The following is a 19,103-nucleotide window of genomic DNA, read 5'->3' as shown; positions in this document are numbered from 1 at the left end:
AGTGCCTTTAGACCCTGATAATGTAAATAAAACTTCGTTATTGCTGTCCCCTATAAGGGAGTGAGGAAATACAATGATTTCAATCCACAAAGTAATGCTTAACAAATTCTCAAATGTAATGTTACCACTTATTACAAATAACATATTGCATTGAAAGCATACCGCGAAATGACTCTCCCTGGATACTAATACACAGTTCACCATTAATATAAGCCCAGTGTCCATTCTGTTGGTGATGTGGAAGGAGTGACGTGGATCCAGAAGCCGCCTCTATCAGTGAATCAATGGGTGGCACCTGTAGCTTCGCCCCCATCTCCCGGTTATTTAACTGCCAGTCACTGTGACTGCAATACAACAGTCCGGGAGCGGGTTTCCTCAGTGAGTTCTTGCCTGAACCATTTACCACACTTTATCAGGAGGATGAGGTTGGCGATTTCTCTTACTCTTTTGCTGGCTTTTTTAACCCGTGAGTAGTTTTTATTGTCCAGTCTCTCAATGTTAATGTCTCACTCTCAGCATTCCTCTGGAATATTATTGAGTCAGGAATCATTTCTCCAGGATTAATCCTCCGGGTGTTTTGATTATTTTCACAGGTATCCACACGGATGTTGTGTTGACTCAGCCCGAGGCAGAGACTAGGATTCCCGGAGGCTCCATGACTTTGAACTTTAAATCCAGCGGGCTCAGTCTTGGCAGCGACTGGATGAGCTGGGTCCGCCATATTCCAGGACAGGGGCTGGAGTGGCTGGTTTACTTCAACAGTCCGTCGAGCTCATATTATGCCCCAGAGATTGAGAGCCGATTTAGTGCATCGAAAGACCCTTCAAACAGTATCTTCACGTTGACTATGAAGAATCTGAGGTCCGAAGACACCGCCATCTATTACTGTGGAAGAGACGTTGGCTGGTACTCTCTCGCCGAGTGGCGACAGGGGACCATGGTGACAGTGACTACAGGTTAACAAAAAACATACACTGATTCGGTAACTGTTGGATTTGAGTCTTTATTTTATATTTCTGTTTATTTCAATAATTCATTCATTCACTGAAACTTGGGTTCGCTGGGTTCTGTTTTGAGATTTTCTGCAATGTTTTATGTGATACTGCTGCAAAACATTTATGGAACTAAACTGCTTCTCCACAGAAAATGATGGTGAGCGATTGAGCCCCTGATTGATGTGATTTGGTGTTTATTTTTTTTTTATTTATTCATTGCCAATCTTTCCAATTCTTTGTCAGATCATCTATTCAGATTACAAACACCAGAGGTCACCTTGGGCCCATTCAAGGATCACTCTGCGCCAATGCTCTTAGCCAAAAGGCCTAGAGCCACTGCACCATTCCTGGAAGTACTGCAATACCAGGTTCGTGAAATAGGAGGTCGGTGGGGGGGGGGGGGGGGCACACATCCATTTGGTGTTTTTCTGTTGATCAGAGTGTGCACCTGGGTTACTTTTAATGCCCAATGGTTGTTAAATGGTTTGGTGCTTCTGCAATGTTTACTGTCAGTGACATCTAATGAGTTCTGTTTTTCAGACCAAATGTAAATATTATGCTTCAATATGTTTGAAATAAGATCTTAGGCAAAACACAGATAGCTTTAGCAGTCAAAAATAATCTTCAGATATTTTAACCATCTTTTATTTCAGATATTTACCATTGTCATCGAATAATCTAATGTTCACTATCGGTCATATTTAAAACGTGGAATTTACTGTATGTAATAACCACTTAATTAACAATTTTGTACATTGAAACATCTTTAAATTAATATAAATTAAATTATTATAATGCAGTACTAGCACGCAATAGTACAACAATATCCTATATCAATTTCAATTTGTTAAGCATGATCTGTCTACTCACAAATCTGCTGTCATTATTTTATACCTCTGCTTAATTCAATAATTATTTCGTTCAGTGATAGACGGGTTCAGTGGATTCTGTAGTGAGGTTCTTTTTGCCAAAATTACATTTGATTATCCTGAAAGGGTTTACAGAATTAAGCTGCTTCTTCACGAAACGTCCAGTTGCGGGATTCAGTCTCTAAATGCTGTGATTTGCTATTTATCTGCTTCGCAGAGTGTTGGGCTGTGTGGATTGGAATAACTAAACTTTGTGAAACTGTTTGGCTCTGTGCAATGTTTAATCTCAGTGACATCGAACTGCTACAGGTTTTTAGGATCCGTTATAAACTGTTTGAAAGATTATTGTAGGCAGACAACAAGTAGGTTTTATAAATCAAATAATTTACTCCATCTGTGTATTTCAGTGATAATTACAGATTCAACAGTTAATCAACTCTTTAAGGTGCACACATACATGAAATTTTACTGTAATTATGAATTATTCAACTAAAAATGTGCAGGTTTAAGGAGAGTTGAATTAATATCACTCAAACTATTATAATGCAGTAATATTGCCCAGTATCACTAAACATAGTATAACATTAATATTAATGCATTAAACATGAGTCACATTCCAAAATTCTGCTGCGCACTGGTCACAATTAACGTCAGCAGAAAATTTAAGAGCATGGAGACTGTAAAGTCCTGTCCCTGGAGGACAGACTCACACGAGGCATATGCTGAAGTCAAGGTCACTCAGGACCTTCACCATTATTTCACAGCTCTCGAATTCCGCACTTGCCTGAGACCTCTCTTTATACATCTGTGTGGAACAGGTATGCAGTGTCTCCTGAAAGTGCACCCCTGGTGGTAAGTTATGCTTGTGGTTAAAGGTCATATCTAGTTACAGACATCTATAGCGTGGTAAGATACAGTTATGTACAGTAATGTGAGATACATGATATCACCCTCCCCCAAGGTATTATTGTCTTTATAGATTCAATCTCTCAGGTGGTCTATGCTCTCGCGTGGAGCATCTTAGTTGTGGTTCAGTTGTTTCCCTTGGTGCTTGTTTTTCTTTTGGTGTGATTGTTGGTATCTCGCCTGGGCTCTCTGTTTCGATCAGTCTGATAGTTGGTATCTCGCCTGGGCTGTCTATTGAGATAGCCCTTTATTCAGGTTGTTCCCTCTGTCTGTCAAGCAGGAGTGGTGTGAGTTCCACATTGTAGTCTACCTCTGGTTCTGCAGTGTTGTTGATGAATCTACTTTTTACTTGGACTACATGTCTGCGGCAGGTTTGGCCATTTTCCATTTGTACCACCAGTAGCGTGTTTCCTTCCGTGCCTGTTACTGTCCCTGCAATCCATTTGGGACCCCTGCCATAGTTTAGAACAAATACTTTGTCCCCTATCTCATTCCACCTCCCCCTCGAATTTCGGTTATCGTACTCAGTTAGCCTACGGCGCTTTGCCTCATCGATTTAATGCATGTCTGGGAGGATTAACGAGTGCCTTGTCTTTAAGGTCTGTTTCATTAATAGTTGCGCCGGGGGAACCCCAGTGAATGAATGCGGACGAGATCTGTATGCCAGCAGCAGTCTCTCGTATCAGTTCTGTTCTTCAGACAATTCCGTGCTCGTCAGGGGTAGCCTGCTAAGCGCGTTGGCTCAGTTGTCTGTGCCTGGTCTGTGCCTTATTGTGCATTGTAAGACGCCAGCATGAGTGCCCACCGCTGAATGCGCGCCGAGGCGTTGGTGTTTATTGCCTTGATCTCAGATAGTAGGGACGTGAGGGGCTTGTGGTCGGTTTCTAACACGAACCTGGCCCCAAAAAGGTATTGGTGCATCTTTATGACAGGGTTAACGCAAGCGAGCACCTCCTTCTCCACAATAGCGTACCAGCGCTCAGCCCGCGAAAATGATCCGGAGGCATAAGCTATGGGTTGTAATTTACCCTCACCATTGACGTGCTGTAAAATGCACCCGACCCCGTAAGCTGATGCATCAAATGTAAGAACTAGCTTTTTACCTGGTTCAAAAAAAGCCAAAACACTGTTGGAACATAGAAGGTTGCGTGCCTTAATGAAGGCGCATTCCTGGGCGTCCCCCAAAACCAATCACACCTCTTTCTGAGTAGCACGTGGAGAGGCTCCAGCAGCATGCCTAATTTCTGCATTAAAATTCCCAAAGTATTTGAGTAGCCCGAGAAAGGCGTGCAGTTCTGAAACATTCGGGGGCGTGGGTGCCAGACGAATTGCTTCAGTTTTGCATTCTGTTGGGCGGATTCCATCAGCGGCAATCTGTCTGCCCAAAAATTCAACCTCGGGTGCGACAAACAGACCCTTCGATTTCTTAACTCTTAGGCCTACCTGAATCAACCGCTTTTGTACTTCCTCCAAATTGCAGAGATGGGAGTCGGTGTCCATGCCCGTGATAAGTTTGTTGTCTTGAAACACAACTTTCCCCGGGATGGACTTGAGCAGACTCTCCATGTTGCGCTGGAATATAGCAGCTGCCGACCTGATGCCGAATGGGCATCGATTGTGCATCAAAACGCCTCGATATGTGTTGATGGTGGTGAGTCACTTCGACACTTCGGTCAGTTCTTGCGTCATGTATGCAGATGTGAGGTCTAGTTTCGAGAAAAGTTTTCCTCCAGCCAATGTGGCAAATACATCCTCCGCTCTGGGCAGCAGGTATTGGTCCTGTAGGGAGACTCTGTTTATGGTAGATTTGTAATCACCATAGATTCGAACGGATCCATCTGGTTTCATGACTGGGTTGATGGGATTTGCCCATTCGCTAAATTTCACGGCTGAGACAATGCCTTCCCGCAGAAGCCTGTCCAGTTCATGTTAATTCTTTTCCCGCAACACATAGGGCACATCTCTAGCCTTTTGATGGACCGGTCTAGCATCCTGTGTGATGTACATTTTAACTTTAGCCCCTTTGAAGGTACCCACACCTTGCTGAAAGAGATGTTCAAATCGACTTAGAACTGTTGAGCAGGAGGTCCGTTCCTCTGACGACATGGCATGAACATCATCCCATTTCCAATTTAGTTTTGCCAGCAGTGCTGGGAGATCTCCAGGGACAATCCACAGGGGAAGTTGGTTCACTGTCCCTTTGTATGTGACTGAGAGCATGGCGCTTCCAAGGACTGGGACAATTTATTTCGGTGTGTTTGTTGGTATCTCACCTGGGCTGTCTGTTTCGTTCAGTATGATTGTTGGTATTTGACGACAGGCGGACCTGTAGCGTGGGACCTTGGATTTTAAGCATGCCTTGTTTAATGATTTGCACTGCTCGCTCCACCTGGCCATTGGAGGCCGGCTTGAAAGGTTCAGTTAACATGATTTATGCCGTGATCAACTATAAAATCTTGAAATTCTGCGCTGGTGAAGCACGGACCATTATCACTGACCAATATGTCAGTAATTCCGTGCGTTGCAAACATGGTCCCAAGGCTCTCCACAGTGGTGGAGGTGGTGCTCGAGTTTAAAATGGTGCATTTGATACACTTTGAAAATGCATCGACAACTACGAGGAACATTTTGCCCATGACTACGGGACTACGGTTTGGTTGGCCAGGACCAGGGGTTCAGGGGGCCTCTCTGGGGGCATTACTGAATTGGGCACAAATAGTGCACCGTCGGACGCAGAGATCCAAGTCCGCATCAATGCCAGGCCACCAAACGTGGGATCTGGCAGTGGCCTTCATGAGAATGATCCCCGGATGCTCGTGGTGGTACTCCCGGACAAATGCCTCTCTGCCTCGCAGAGGCATAACTACTCAGCTGCCCCACATCAGGCAGTCAGCCTGTAGTGATAGTTCTTGCATGTGCCTATGGAAAGCTTTGATCTCCTCAGGGCAGACATCGCGAGCCTCTGCCCAGTCACCAGTTAAGACACATCGTTTGACTAAGGATAACGTGGGGTCGCTGGTCGACCAGGCTCTAATTTGGCGAGCCGTCATGGGCGAACCTGTGGACTCAGAGGCATTGATTGCCATGACTATCTCACAGTCCTGTTCGTCAGACCCTTCCGTGGTCACCAGGGGTAGCCTGCTAATCGCGTCGGCACAGTTGTCTGTGCCTGGTATGTGCCGAATTATGTAGTCGTAAGACGCCAGCATGAGTGCCCACCATTGAATGCGCGCCGAGGCTTTGGCGTTTATTGCCTTGCTCTCAGATAGTAGGGACGTGAGCGGCTTGTGGTCGCTTTCTAACGCGAACTTGGCTCCGAAAAGGTATAGGTGCATCTTTTTGACACCGTACATGCACGCGAGCGCCTCCTTCACCACCATACCGTACCCGCGCTACGCCCGCGAAAGTGATCTGGAGGCATAAGCTATGGGTTGTAATTTACCCACAACATTGACATGCTGTAAAACACAGCCGATCCCATATGCTGACGCATCACATGTAAGAACTAGTTTTTTATCTGGATCAAAAAAAAACACTGTTGGAACATAGAAGGTTGCATGCCTTATTGAAGGCGCGTTCCTGGGCGTCCCCCCAAAACCATTCGCACCCCTTTCTGAGTAGCACGTGGAGAGGCTCCAGCAACGTGCTTAATTTCTGCATAAAGTTCCCAAAGTAATTGAGTAGCCCGAGAAAGGCGCGCAGTTCTGAGACATTCCGGGGCATGGGTGCCAGACAAATTGCTTCGGTTTTGGATTCTGTTGGGCGGATTCCATCAGCGGCAATCCGTCTGCCCAAAAATTCAACCTCGTGCGTGAGAAACAGAACCTTCGATTTATTAACTCTTAGGCCTATCCAATCCAATCGCTTTAGTAATTCCTCCAAATTGCAGCGATGGGAGACGGTGCCCCTGCCCGTGATAAGTATATCATCTTGAAACACAACCGTCCCTGGGATGGACTTGAGCAGACTCTCCATGTTGCGCTGGAATATAGCAGCTGCCGACCTGATGCCGAATGGGCATCGATTGTACATGAAAAGGCCTCGATATGTTTTGATGGTGGTGAGTCGCTTAGACTCTTCGGTCAGTTCTTGCGTCATGTACACAGATGTGAGGTCTAGTTTCGAGAAAAGTTTTCCTCCAGCCAATGTGGCAAATGTATCCTCCGCTCTGGGCAGCAGGTATTGGTCCTGTAGGGAGACTCTGTTTTTGCTAGATTTGTAATCCCCACTGATTCGTACGGATCCATCAGGCTTCATGACTGGGACGATGGGATTTGCCCAGTCGCTAAATTCCAAGGCTGAGACAATGCCTTCCCGCAGAAGCCTGTCCAATTCATGTTCATTCTTTTCCCTCATCACATAGGGCACAGCTCTAGCCTTTTGATGGACCGGTTTAGCATCCTGTGTGATGTCCATTTTAACTTTAGCCCCTTTGAAGTTACCCACACCTTGCTGAAAGAGCTGTTCAAATCGACTTAGAACTGTTGAGCAGGAGGTCCGTTCCTCTGACGACATGGCATGAACATCATCGCATTTTCAAGTTAGTTTTGCCAGCAGTAATGGGAGATCTTCAGGGACAATCCACAGGAGAAGTCGGTTCACTGTCCCTTTGTGTGTGACTGAGAGCATGGCTCTGCCAAGGACTGGGACGATTTCTTTCGGTGTGTTTGTTGGTATCTCACCTAGGCTGTCTGTTTCGTTCAGTATAATTGTTGGTATTTGACGACAGGCGGCCCTGTAGCGTGGGACCTTGGATTATAAGCATGCCTTGTTTAATGACATGGCGCGAACATCATCCGATTTCCAATTAAGTTTTGCCAGCCAGCTTCTCCCCAACAGTCCTGGGAGATCTTCGGAGACAATCCACAGGGGAAGTCGGTTCGTTCTCCCTTTGTGTGTGAGTGAGAGCATGGCGCTGCCAAGGACTGGGATGATTTCTTTCCGATAGGTCCTTAGTTTGGTGTCGATCCTTGTGAGTTTTGATCTGTTGCTATAGTGCGGCCCCAGCTGTTCAAATTGATGAGCGGTAATGGGAGATTGACTCGCTCCCATATCCAGTTCCATGTTTACGGGTATCCCGTTGAGTAGGAACCTCATCATTATTGGAGGCATCTTGTGATCGTGTTGACCCATTGTACCTCGGTGTCGCGGGCACTGTCCCCACTGTCTTCTGGTCTGCATTCCGACCCTTCTGATGCGCATACAAGCCGAGCTGCTGTTTTTCTGCGCATGCGCACCAGATGCCCAGTATAGTTGCAGTTTCTGCAAACGGCATGCTGAAATTGATGAGTGCCTTCCCCTACATCCCCAGCACAAACCGCTTCCATTGTTTCCGAAGGAAGAGCTGCGTCTAACTGATCACTCTTGAGCTTCTCTCAGTTTATAGTTGATTGATCGCATTGTTGCTTGATGAGGTGTGAACGGCCGTTCTTGTGGCCCTTGGTGGCTTCTGGCGCCACTGCCTGCTGTTGAGGGCCTGCTCTCCTGCCTTTGTCTGTGTGTGGGGTAGCGGCTTGTTTCACGCTGTGAATCCTTTGTTCGATGTTTCGTTAGTTGTCGTACCTGCAGTGTAGATCAACCTCGTTTCTTCTTCTCCTGCGAAGAATGTCTGTGCAACTAGTGCTGGTACCTCTAGGATCAAGTTCTTGGTCTCCATGAGCTTTCAAAATATGCCTGCGTGGCCTATTCCTTCAATAAAAAAGTCTCTCAGTACTTGTCTCCTTAGTTCATTGGAGAACTCACATAATCTAGTCAGCCTCCGAAGTTCTGCCACAATGTCGGGTATGCTCTGGCCCACACAGCGTCTGTAGTTGTACAATATGTGTCTGGCCACGTGTAGGCTGCTCGCTGGCTTCAGATGGTCTCTCACCAGTGTGCTCAACTCCTCAAACGACTTGCTTGCTGGTTTCTCGGGTGCCAGCAACTCCTTCATTAATGCGTATGTTTTCGTGCCACAGCTGGTCAAGAGATGGGCTCTTCTCTTGTCTGCCTTATCGTCGCCTAAGCAGTCTTTGGTTACAACGCTTTACTGGAGGCTTTCTATAAAGTCGTCCCAATTATCTCCAGCATTGTATTTTTCATCTGAGCCATTGGTCGCCATTCTGTGCATTATGTGATGCTGTAACTCGTCGCAACTGTAAAGTCCTGTCCCTGGAGGACAGACTCACACGAGGCACATGCTGAAGTCAAGGTCACTCAGGACCTGCACCTTTGTTTCACAGCTCTCGAATGCCGCACAATGCCTGAGACCTCTCTTTATATACCTGTGTGGAGCAGCTATGCAGTGTCGCCTGCAAGTGCACCCCTGATGGTAATGTATGCTTGTGGTTACAGGTCATATCTAGTTACAGTCAGTTATAGCATGGTAAGATACAGTTATGTACAGTAATGTGAGATACATGACAGAGTTCATTTCTAATTAAGCTTGAAATTATTTTATTAATGTCGGACTGATTCCACCACAGTTGAATGAGATAAAAAAATAAATGTTTAAAATTAATTGTTACCTCCCTGTTTTACACAGATTGTCAATTACATGCGCGTTGTAAATTGCAGTTTGTAAATGTCATAAATCTGTCGGGTTATTAAATTCTTATTGTTCAGCCGAAACTGTGTAATTTCGTCCGTATTATTTGTTGTTTGATAGCGAGCCAATTATCAGTAAACTAACCTGAAATCGTTGTTAAGATCATGAATTGAATAACAACACGCTGTCCCCATGGCTGTGCTGCAAACGGAACAGAATTATAGACAGTGAACAGATTGCAACTGGGAGATATATTTACTTCTCATTCATAATAAATTTATCAACACAATCTCTCCTCTACTTGTTCATTGCATTTCAGTGTCGCTGGCAGTCAAAGCATTGTTCATATGATTCTATTTAAACTGAGTAACGCTGGAGACAGGCACATAACCCACTGATAATTCAAGCAGATTAATTTAATTACTAAAGGTCATTGTTATTTTTGAATTGAATAACAACATCCTGTCTTCCACTTTTATCGACAGTGCTGTTATCGAAAGTGAACAAATTACATCTGAGAATTATATTTAATTCTCATTCATGGAAATTGATCACCAAAATCTCTCCTCCATTTGCTCATTGCATTTCAGTGTCGCAGATGGTCTGAATGATTTGTTCCCCGCCAGTTTTTTTGATCATTCTCGAACGTAGTTTCAATAAATAGCCGAATATATTTAATAATTAATTTACGGGCATTCTGTTAATTACGGGAGTATAAAATAAAAAGATTGACTGTGTTATTAAACAGCCGGGACTCTGTTACTGACTGCCTGTTGCTTTTACTTCATAAAACATTATTTTATAGTTAAGATTGAGGTTAATGTTTGAACTGGAGTACCCTGATTTAGTAAACACACTGCGTTACAGCCCATCGGTAGTTAGTGAGATGGAACCAGGGCCAGAATTTGAACTATTTCAAATAGTCCACTCCTAAATCCATCATGTGGAATGCAGTCTGAGAAAATATGGAGTTCATGTTGTCTCAGAGAGTTCAGTAACATGCAGTTTGCAAGTGTGTATATAGAGAGTGGGAATCTGTTGGAATTAGTGACTGTTTTAACTTTTTCAAATTAATTTAAGTAAAAATAACATATACGTCTAAATGTCTGTAACTATTAATATGATTCATAATATTTTAATATTGGTAAGTGCCATGTTAATATAACTGAAACCGTAATTGATCACAAGTTAACAGTTAGAAACATGATTAAAATGAATAACAACTAATTGTATTATAATTCAGATAACATCAATGTTCTCTTAAAATATAATATCAGTGCAAATTTATTGAACATAAACGACCTTTCACAACTGAGTTGTACACTGGATAGGATTACAGTTACTGCAAAATTTCACGGGTTGGAGAGAATGTTAAATTATGTCGAAAATGAATTTAGAAAACAATACATATCTTACTGATGAAATGCATCCCAGGGTATTGAAAGAGATGGCGGAAGTTATAGCAGATGCATTCGTTATAATCGACCAAAATTCTCTGGAATCTGGGGAGGTATCATCGGATTGGAAAGCAGTAAATGTAACGCCTCTGTTTAAAAAAGGGGCAACAAAAGGCAGGTAACTATAGGCCAGTTAGTTTAACATCTGTAGTGGGGAAAATGCTTGAAGATATCATTAAGGAAGAAATAGCGGGACATCTAGATAGGAATAGTGCAATCAAGCAGATGCAACATGGATTCGTGAAGGGGAAATCATGTTTAACTAAATTAGTGGAATTCTTTGAGGATATAATGAGCATGGTGGATAGAGGTGTAATGATGGATGTGGTGTATTTGGATTTCCAAAAGGCATTCGATAAGGTGCCACACAAAACGTTACTGCAGAAGGTAAAGGTACGCAGAGTTAGAGGAAATGTATTAGCATGGATAGAGAATTGGCTAACTAACAGAAAGCAGAGAGTCCGGATAAATGGGTCCTTTTCAGGTTGTTAATCGGTGGTTAGTGGTGTGCCGCAGGAATCGGTGCTGAGACCACGACTGTTTATAATATACATAGATGAACTGGAAGAGGGAACAGAGTGAAGTATAACAACATTTGCAGATGACACAAAGATTAGTGGGAATGCGGGTTGTGTAGAGGACACAGAGAGGCTGCAAACAGATTTAGATAGGTTAAGCAAATGGGCTAAGGTTTGGAAGATGGAATACAATGTTGGAAACTGTGAGGTCATCCACCTTGGAAAAAACACAGTAAAAGGGAATATTATTTGAATGGGGAGAAATTACAACATGCTGCGGTACAGAGGGACCTGGGGATCCTTGTGCATGAATCCCAAAAATTTAGTTTGCAGGTGCAGCATGCAATCAGCAAGGCGAAAGGAATGTTGGCCTTCATTCCGAGAGGGATGGAGTACAAAAGCAGGGAGGTCCTGCTGCAACTGTACAGGGTATTGGTGAGTAAGGATATACTAGCTTTGGAGGGGGTACAGAGACGATTCACTAGGCTGATTCCGGAGATGAGGGGGTTACCTTATGATAATCGATTGAGTAGATGGGTTTTTCCTCGTTCGAGTTCAGAAGGATGAGGGGTGATCTTATAGAAACATTTAAAATAATGAAAGGGATAGACAAGATAGATGCAGAGAGGTTGTTTCCATTGGTCGGGGAGACTAGAACTAGGGGGCACAACCTCAAAATACGGGGGAGCCAATTTAAAACCGAGTTGAGAAGGAATTTCTTCTCCCAGAGGGTTGTGAATCTGTCGAATTTTCTGCCCAAGGAAGCAGTTGAGGTTAGCTCATTGAATGTATTCAAATCACAGATAGATAGGTTTTTAACCAATAAGGGAATTAAGGGTTATGGGGAGCGGGCGGGTAAGAGGAGCTGAGTCCACGGCCAGATCAGCCATGATCTTGTTGAATGGAGGAGCAGGCTCGAGGGGCTATATGGCCTACTCCTGTTTCTAATTTCTATGTTCTTATTATGTTATGAAATTCAGTCTTACTTAGTCGTGCTCAGGTCCATAATGTGTCGCCACAGGTTTTAATGATCGACACATCGATGATTTTGCAGGTTATATTTAGTTATTAACTTATAATAAACTTGTGGGTAATCGGTTTTAAATGTAAATGTCTCGCGATTTGTGAAAATCTGATATAATTTTTTCAGGGAAATTAAATCTTCCACGGTTTGTGAGGTTATAGACAGGGAGAGAGAAACGACTGGAAGTCGAAGCGACTTTTTCCAAATTAATATCATTTTAATTTCAAAGCACGTGCAGACTTGAGTTGGGCGCAAATTGAGAAGAGATCAATTAGGAATCAGTTTAATAAACTTGACAGAGCGAACCGATCTATCTGCTGAGAACACGATTGTTCCACCGGTTGTGCCTGCTCTGTTTTTGTGCGTCTATGTTTCTGTGTGAGAATCAGGAGTCCTCCTAACTGGTTGTAAACCTGCCTCCTCTGTTTCATGCAGTACAATTTGTCTCAGTTATTTCAGAAGCTTTTATCTGTAAGAATTACGATAGTTTCAATTTAAGTTTGAGGGGGCGACTCGGAAATGGATTCAGTGTGTGATATTCAGAATAAACAGTTCCAAAACACTTCGGGCAAACTATAGAATGAGCTTTAATCGGTTCCTAACCCGTGCCGTACCTGCCATTGGTGTTGTTCACTGTGCAATGTAGAGAGGGTTTCTATATCTAACCCGTGCTGTAACTGTCGCGTGTGTTTTTGATGGGACAGTGTGGAGGAAGAATTTACTATAACGCGTCTTGTACTTGCCCTGGGAGTGTTTGATGGGAAAGCGTACGGGGAGCTTTACTCTGTGTTTATCCCGTGCAGTACCTGCCCTGGGAGTATCTGATGGGACAGTGTACAGGGAGCTTTACTCTGTATTTAACCTCACCAGGAGCGTTTCTAGAATTGGCTTTGCTCAGAATGTATCTCTTGCTAGACTTGACCATAGAGCGCTGCAAAGGGAGTTTTAATCTCTATTATATGTACTTTAACAGACCTGAGAGTGATTTTTCCAGTGTTGTTCAAGGAATGTCAATCTGCATCAAAATTATAAAGTGTGAGTTCTCGAGACAGATATATAAAAATAAAACGTGCCGTTGCTCCAAAGAATCAACCCCGCACTGTTTGAATTTAACCTTATTGCAAAAGAAACCTGCCCAATTTTTAATGAATTAGTCCATTTTAAACATCTTGAGTATCAGAAAATGATTGAATGAGAGTGGCCTGATCGTGAGCTCACTTTCAGAGCAAACAGTTTCAGGACGTGATTGTAACGTTCCAGAAGGCAGCACCTCTTCTGGTCTGATGGAAGGCTGGAAGCTATTTGGAAAATTTAAATGGTGAATATCGAGACTTCCGCTTCAAATAACCATCATGGGAACCTTGTGTGTGAAAGCATTATTTAGGTAAAATGCATTTTTTTAAGTTACAAAGGGGCAAACTCGGTTGAGATGCATCTATTTAAGTGGGTCACAACACACGCCACACAGTTACTGGCCTGCACTTATCTGATACATTTAAAGAGGTATAGTGAGCTTTGATGAGTTGTCATTTACAATATTCTTTCAGGCAGTGTGATGGTTTCCACCTGAATCCTTTGCGTCAACTTCCTCAGGCCCTTTATTTATAATTTCCTCTCGCATTATAACAAACAATTAACATAGATCTGATAGAGGTGTTCAATATTATAAATCGTTTCCTCCAATTTAATCTGGGAGAATTAATTCAGCTGAGTGAAGTAGAATCATAGATTCATCGTAGACATTTACAGCACAGAAGAAGGCCATTTTGGGTTTCCAGTTATCCAGCTGAAACTCGCTTTCCAGCTCTTGGTCCGTGCCCTGCATGTTACTTCACTTCAAGTGCACACCCAAGCACCCGTTAAATCTGATTTGGGCGTCTGCCTCCAGCACTCTTTCAAGCAAGGAGGTCCAGACCCCCACCACCCTCTGGGTGAAGAAATTTCCCTGATACCTCCGCTAAATCGCTTACCAGTTCCGTTAAATCGATGTCACTTTGTTGTTCATCCCTCTGCCAAGGGAAATAGGTCCTTCCTTATCCACGTTATCTCGGCCCCTCATAATTATATGCACCACAATAAGATCACCCCTCCGTCTCCGCTGTTCCAAGGAAAACAAACCCAGCCTATTCAATCTTTTCTCAAAGCTAAAACTTTCCAGACTGGGCAACATACTCGTAAGCCCCTTCTCTACACTTGTTGAAGCGTAACCCCCCTGCTCTTGTATTCTATCCTTGAGTAATAAAGGCAAGCATTCCGTATGCCTAGCTGTCCTGCTACCTTGAAGTATCTGTGCACCTGCAATCTAAGGTCCCTTTGTTCCTCCACACTTCCCGGTGTCTTGCCATTTAATATTTATTCCCTTGCCTTGTTTGCCCTCCGCAAATGCATGATCTCACACTTCTACGGATTGAAATCCATTTGCCACTTTTCTGCGCATCTTACCAGTTCATTGATATGCTCCTCCAGTCTACTGAATTTTTGTTCATTATCAAGCACGCCTATTTTAATATCATCTGCAAAGGTATAAATCATATTTCCTACATTCAAGTCCAAATCGTTGATATATATCACAAAATGCAAGGGACCTGCGGAATTCCACTGAAACAGCCTTCCAGTCCCCCAAAAACCCAGCAAACATTACCCTTTCCTTCATGCCTCTGACACAATGTGGGATCCAATTTGCCACTTTGCCCTGGATATCATGGAGTTTTATTTTTGCAATCAGTCTGTCATATGGGAACTAAGAATCTCAGAGCATAGAATCTTTGGCCCGCTTTGTCTGTACTGGCTCTGAAAGAGCTGTCCAAAATCCATGCCCAGCTTTTTCCTCGTAACACTCCAAATGAGTTCTCTACAAGTACACGTCCAGTTGCCTAGTGAATTCCAGAAATTGCAACACTTTCTTTGAAAAAAGAAATAATTTCCCCTGTAGATCCTTTGCCAATTATTTTAAAGCTGTGTCCTTTTGTTACCAACCTCGCCAGAGGAAATCATTTTTCCTTACTTACTGTGACAAAACCTCTCACAATTTCAAACTCCTCTGTAAGGTCACCCCTTTAACCTTATCTCCTGTAAGGAACATTCCTGGCTTTTCGAATGTATCCACATAAATAAAGTCTCTCATCCCTGCTACCATCATTGTTAACCTCTTCTCTACCTACTTCAAGGCCTAGTTATCCTTCCTAAATTGTGGTGGTCAGAATTGTATACACTACTTCATCTATGCCTAACCAATGATTTGTAACGGTTTAGCATGACTTCCATCTTTCTGTATTCAATGGCCGTATTACAAAGCCAATTATCCCATATACATTCTAGCTGTGTAATCAAATTGTGCGGTCACATTCAACGATATGTGAATAGGCACCCCAGGTCTCTCTGCTCTTGCACTACCTCAAAATAGTACCAGTTAGATTATATTTCCTCTCCCTGTTACTTATGTGCATTAAATTGCATCAGCCACATTTCTGCCTATTTCCTCCTGAAGTTCACTGCTATCCTGCTCACTAGTTACTCCGTTGCCAAATGTTGCATTATCCACAAACTTTAAGAGTATGCTCCCTATAAATAAGTCCAGGTAATTTATATATAATGTAAGAAAAGCACTGGTCATAATAAATACCCATGGGCGACCCCATTTCACTCCAGTCAGAAAAAAAATTCGTAAACACTACTCTCAGTCTTCTCTCCTTCAGAAAATTAAGTACCTAGGTTACCACTATCCCTTTAAACCCATTTGTTCCTTTTTTCCAAATAATTCTTTTATGAGATACTTGATGAAGTGCTACTTGAAAGTCTATACTTCCACGATCTGCCATCCTCCCCCCTCTTTGTTACTTCCCACTTAAGGCCGAGCTTCCAGTATCAGACCAATACGCCGCAGCTGTTTGAGTAATCTGCACAAACCGGAAGCGAACTTTACCCAAATTAGCAGTAAGCACGTTAGTTACTCTTAGTCCTTCCGTGTGTAGATGCCACTGATAAACAATCGATGTATAATTCTAAAGGATTGCCAATATTTGATATTTAGAGCAGAAACCTATCGTGATGTTTAGATTATTTTAGTAACAAACAGCAACAATAATCGACTGTAACGACCCAGAAAGCAACACTTGTTATCCTTGGCGGGAGGTTGGAGAACTATTTGGAAAATTGAAATGGACCGTTTAAAGTGCATCGCTCCATATAATCAACTTTTGGATTTGTATGGAATTCTGTAAATTAAGTTGAACGAATGGGAGGAGGAAGGTCAGGAGACATCCAATCTGTAGCAAGGGATAGAGTACAAATCACATCGCATCGCACTTCCTCCAATTCTGAGAAGGAAAGAAATAGATTCGAATAAATCTAATTTCATCTGAAGCTTGACTCTTAGAAATCATGCTGTGCAAATGTTCCCTGTTCAAAAATATGGTCTGAATTGTTCACTTCAATTTAAAAGAGACTTCAACTATTTAATGTAAACGTCCTTTATTGTCATGGGAACAAAGAAGATTTTTATGAGGTCTAATAGACAGGTGTTGGAATTATGATGGGTTTTATGAAGAGATTCGGGAAACATATTTCCCAGGTTAGTGAATTGGTGAGTCAAAAGCAGAGTTTGAAAATAAGCAGTAATAGAATACATGGAGAGGTTTTATTCTATTACTCTACACTGGGGACTGTTTGGACATGGGATGTTCTATTAGAAAGATGGATGCATTCAGAATCCATAATAGCTTGATAAAATTGAACTATCATGAAGAGGATTGGGAATTGAAAGGAGAACAGGATTGGTGGAGAGATCTTTCAAAGGCCTGAAGGGACCGAATAGGCTCCTTCTGTGATGTAAAATTTTATTATCTTATAATTCTGGGTCATGCTTCACAAACATGCCGGCATCTAGCTGTATGAGTTGTGCGCTTAGGAGAACTAACCCTGCTGCTATTGAAACAAGTGTGTCTCCTGAAAACAACAACTTGCATTTATATATTGCCTTTAACCTAGTAAAACGTCCCAAGATGATTCATAGGGGCGTAAGCAGTTACAATCTAGCATTCTGACACAGAATGCGATATCAATGTTTCATCAGTATGGCCGTTAGTGATTCTGAGAGTTGACCAAATACTTGCCTAGATGGTAAGTTTTAATGCAGCATCGTAAAATGCAGAGATGGCAACATTTTGCTCTCATAGAATGGTCTTCTTCTGTGCTGATAATAAGAAGCTGATAGCAAAAGGATGTAGGGAGGAACTCGGTGCACAGGATATGAACGAATCTAATCTTAAAATGGTTGGAGATTGAGGGAAGTGTTCCATAAAAAGAGATCAAGAGCTGGAGGATGTCCCCGATACCATATTCTGGCATTCCCTCGGTACAAAGGCGTCTCCTGGACAACATGCCCATTTAAGACTCGTGACATTTCTTATGTAAAAGACAGGAGTTACATGGAGGCGTTTCACATCAGGTCACGCAACCCACAGCAACTGAAATGCTGATTTAGGTTTTGATCAGCAAATAATGGAATTAGTTCATTCTGCAGTCAAATTTCGCGATACTTGGTTACCTTATAAGCTCTGCTTACAGAGTCTAACTTGTCCAATTGGCCATTCTTTCCCAGCGACACCTTCTGCACCCATACTCCACGGCCTGCTGTCCTCCTGTGAACAACCCAACATCGACGGCCCATTCACCTACGGGTGTTTGGCAATGGATTACTCCCCGGAAATCACCAGCCTTTCTTGGAGGAAATATAAAGAGCAAAGCACCACTGGATTGAAGACCTACCCGTGACTGCTCAACAAGAAGGGAGCCTACACCCTGAGCAGCCAGTTAACCATCACCGAGTCAGAGATGGGGAGCAGCACAATCTACTGCGAGGTTCGAAGAAATGGGTCAGTCTGGAACATCAAAATACCAGTCGAGTGTTTTGCGATACAGGGATGCAAATTGTGATAAGCAGTGAAGTTATATTGTTTTCTATACAACTTGCTTAAACCAGACTTAGAGTGCACAGTTCTGGTCTCCATGTCACACTTAGTGCTCTGTGCACAGTTATGGTCTCCGTATCACACTTGGAGTACTGCGCCTAATTCAGTTCTTCATATCACACTTGGAGAATTATGCTCAGTTCTGGTCGCCATATCACACTGAGTGTACAGATTACAGGTCTGATCTCCATATCACATTTGGAGCACTGTGCTCAGTTCTTGTCCCCATATCGCTCTGAGTGCATGATTACAGGTCTGGTCTCCATATCACATTTGGAGCACTGTGCCCAGTTCTGGTGCCCATATCACTCTGAGTGTACTGATTACAGGTTTGTCTCCATGTCACACTTACCGTACTGATTACAGTCTTGTCTCCATGTGACACAGAGTACTGTGCACAGTTCTAGTTTCCAGATCACATTTACTACTACTACGCAGACCTTCGTGACGAAGATGACGCTCTTCACAGCAAAGAAGATGGGCTCAAAGCTGTTACAATGAGTTGTATTTTAAAGAGTGGAAGATGCCTGCGCGTTGATTTTTTAATGTGTGGTGAGAGTTGCACACCAGCCACCACACGGGCTTGACAGAGCCAGGTCTTGGTCCAGTGGCAAGGATTTACCAAGACAACAGCAGACCAAGCACTGTTGCGCCTCCCTTGGGCCCCGATCCCGCTGTTGTTAAATGCTGCACTGCAACTCCTCTGTTATTCTGTGCTGCGCCTCTCCTGGGCCACGTCGCCACTGTTGTTATACTCTGCTTCGCTCGTGGGCCACGACTTTGACGGTATAAATGCTGCACCGCTCCTGTGCCACGACCCCTCTGATGTTCTATGCGGT

The 19,103-nt window shown here is 43.2% G+C and overlaps 1 gene segment (V, D, J or C); it reads left to right on the top strand.

The window, feature by feature from the left end:
* The first annotated feature begins 420 nt into the window (after positions 1-420).
* On the top strand, positions 421-18,067 carry LOC139235349 (Ig heavy chain V region-like). The segment is given in 3 exon segments: positions 421-466; positions 594-956; positions 17,895-18,067. Coding segments are annotated over 3 exon segments (582 nt in total).
* The last annotated feature ends 1,036 nt before the right edge of the window (positions 18,068-19,103 follow it).

Source organism: Pristiophorus japonicus, chromosome 23 (genome assembly GCF_044704955.1).
Source record: "Pristiophorus japonicus isolate sPriJap1 chromosome 23, sPriJap1.hap1, whole genome shotgun sequence".
NCBI classification, from domain to species: Eukaryota; Metazoa; Chordata; class Chondrichthyes; family Pristiophoridae; genus Pristiophorus; species Pristiophorus japonicus.
Note: the sequence above shows the minus strand (reverse complement) of the source record. Positions and strands in the feature narration are given on the sequence as shown.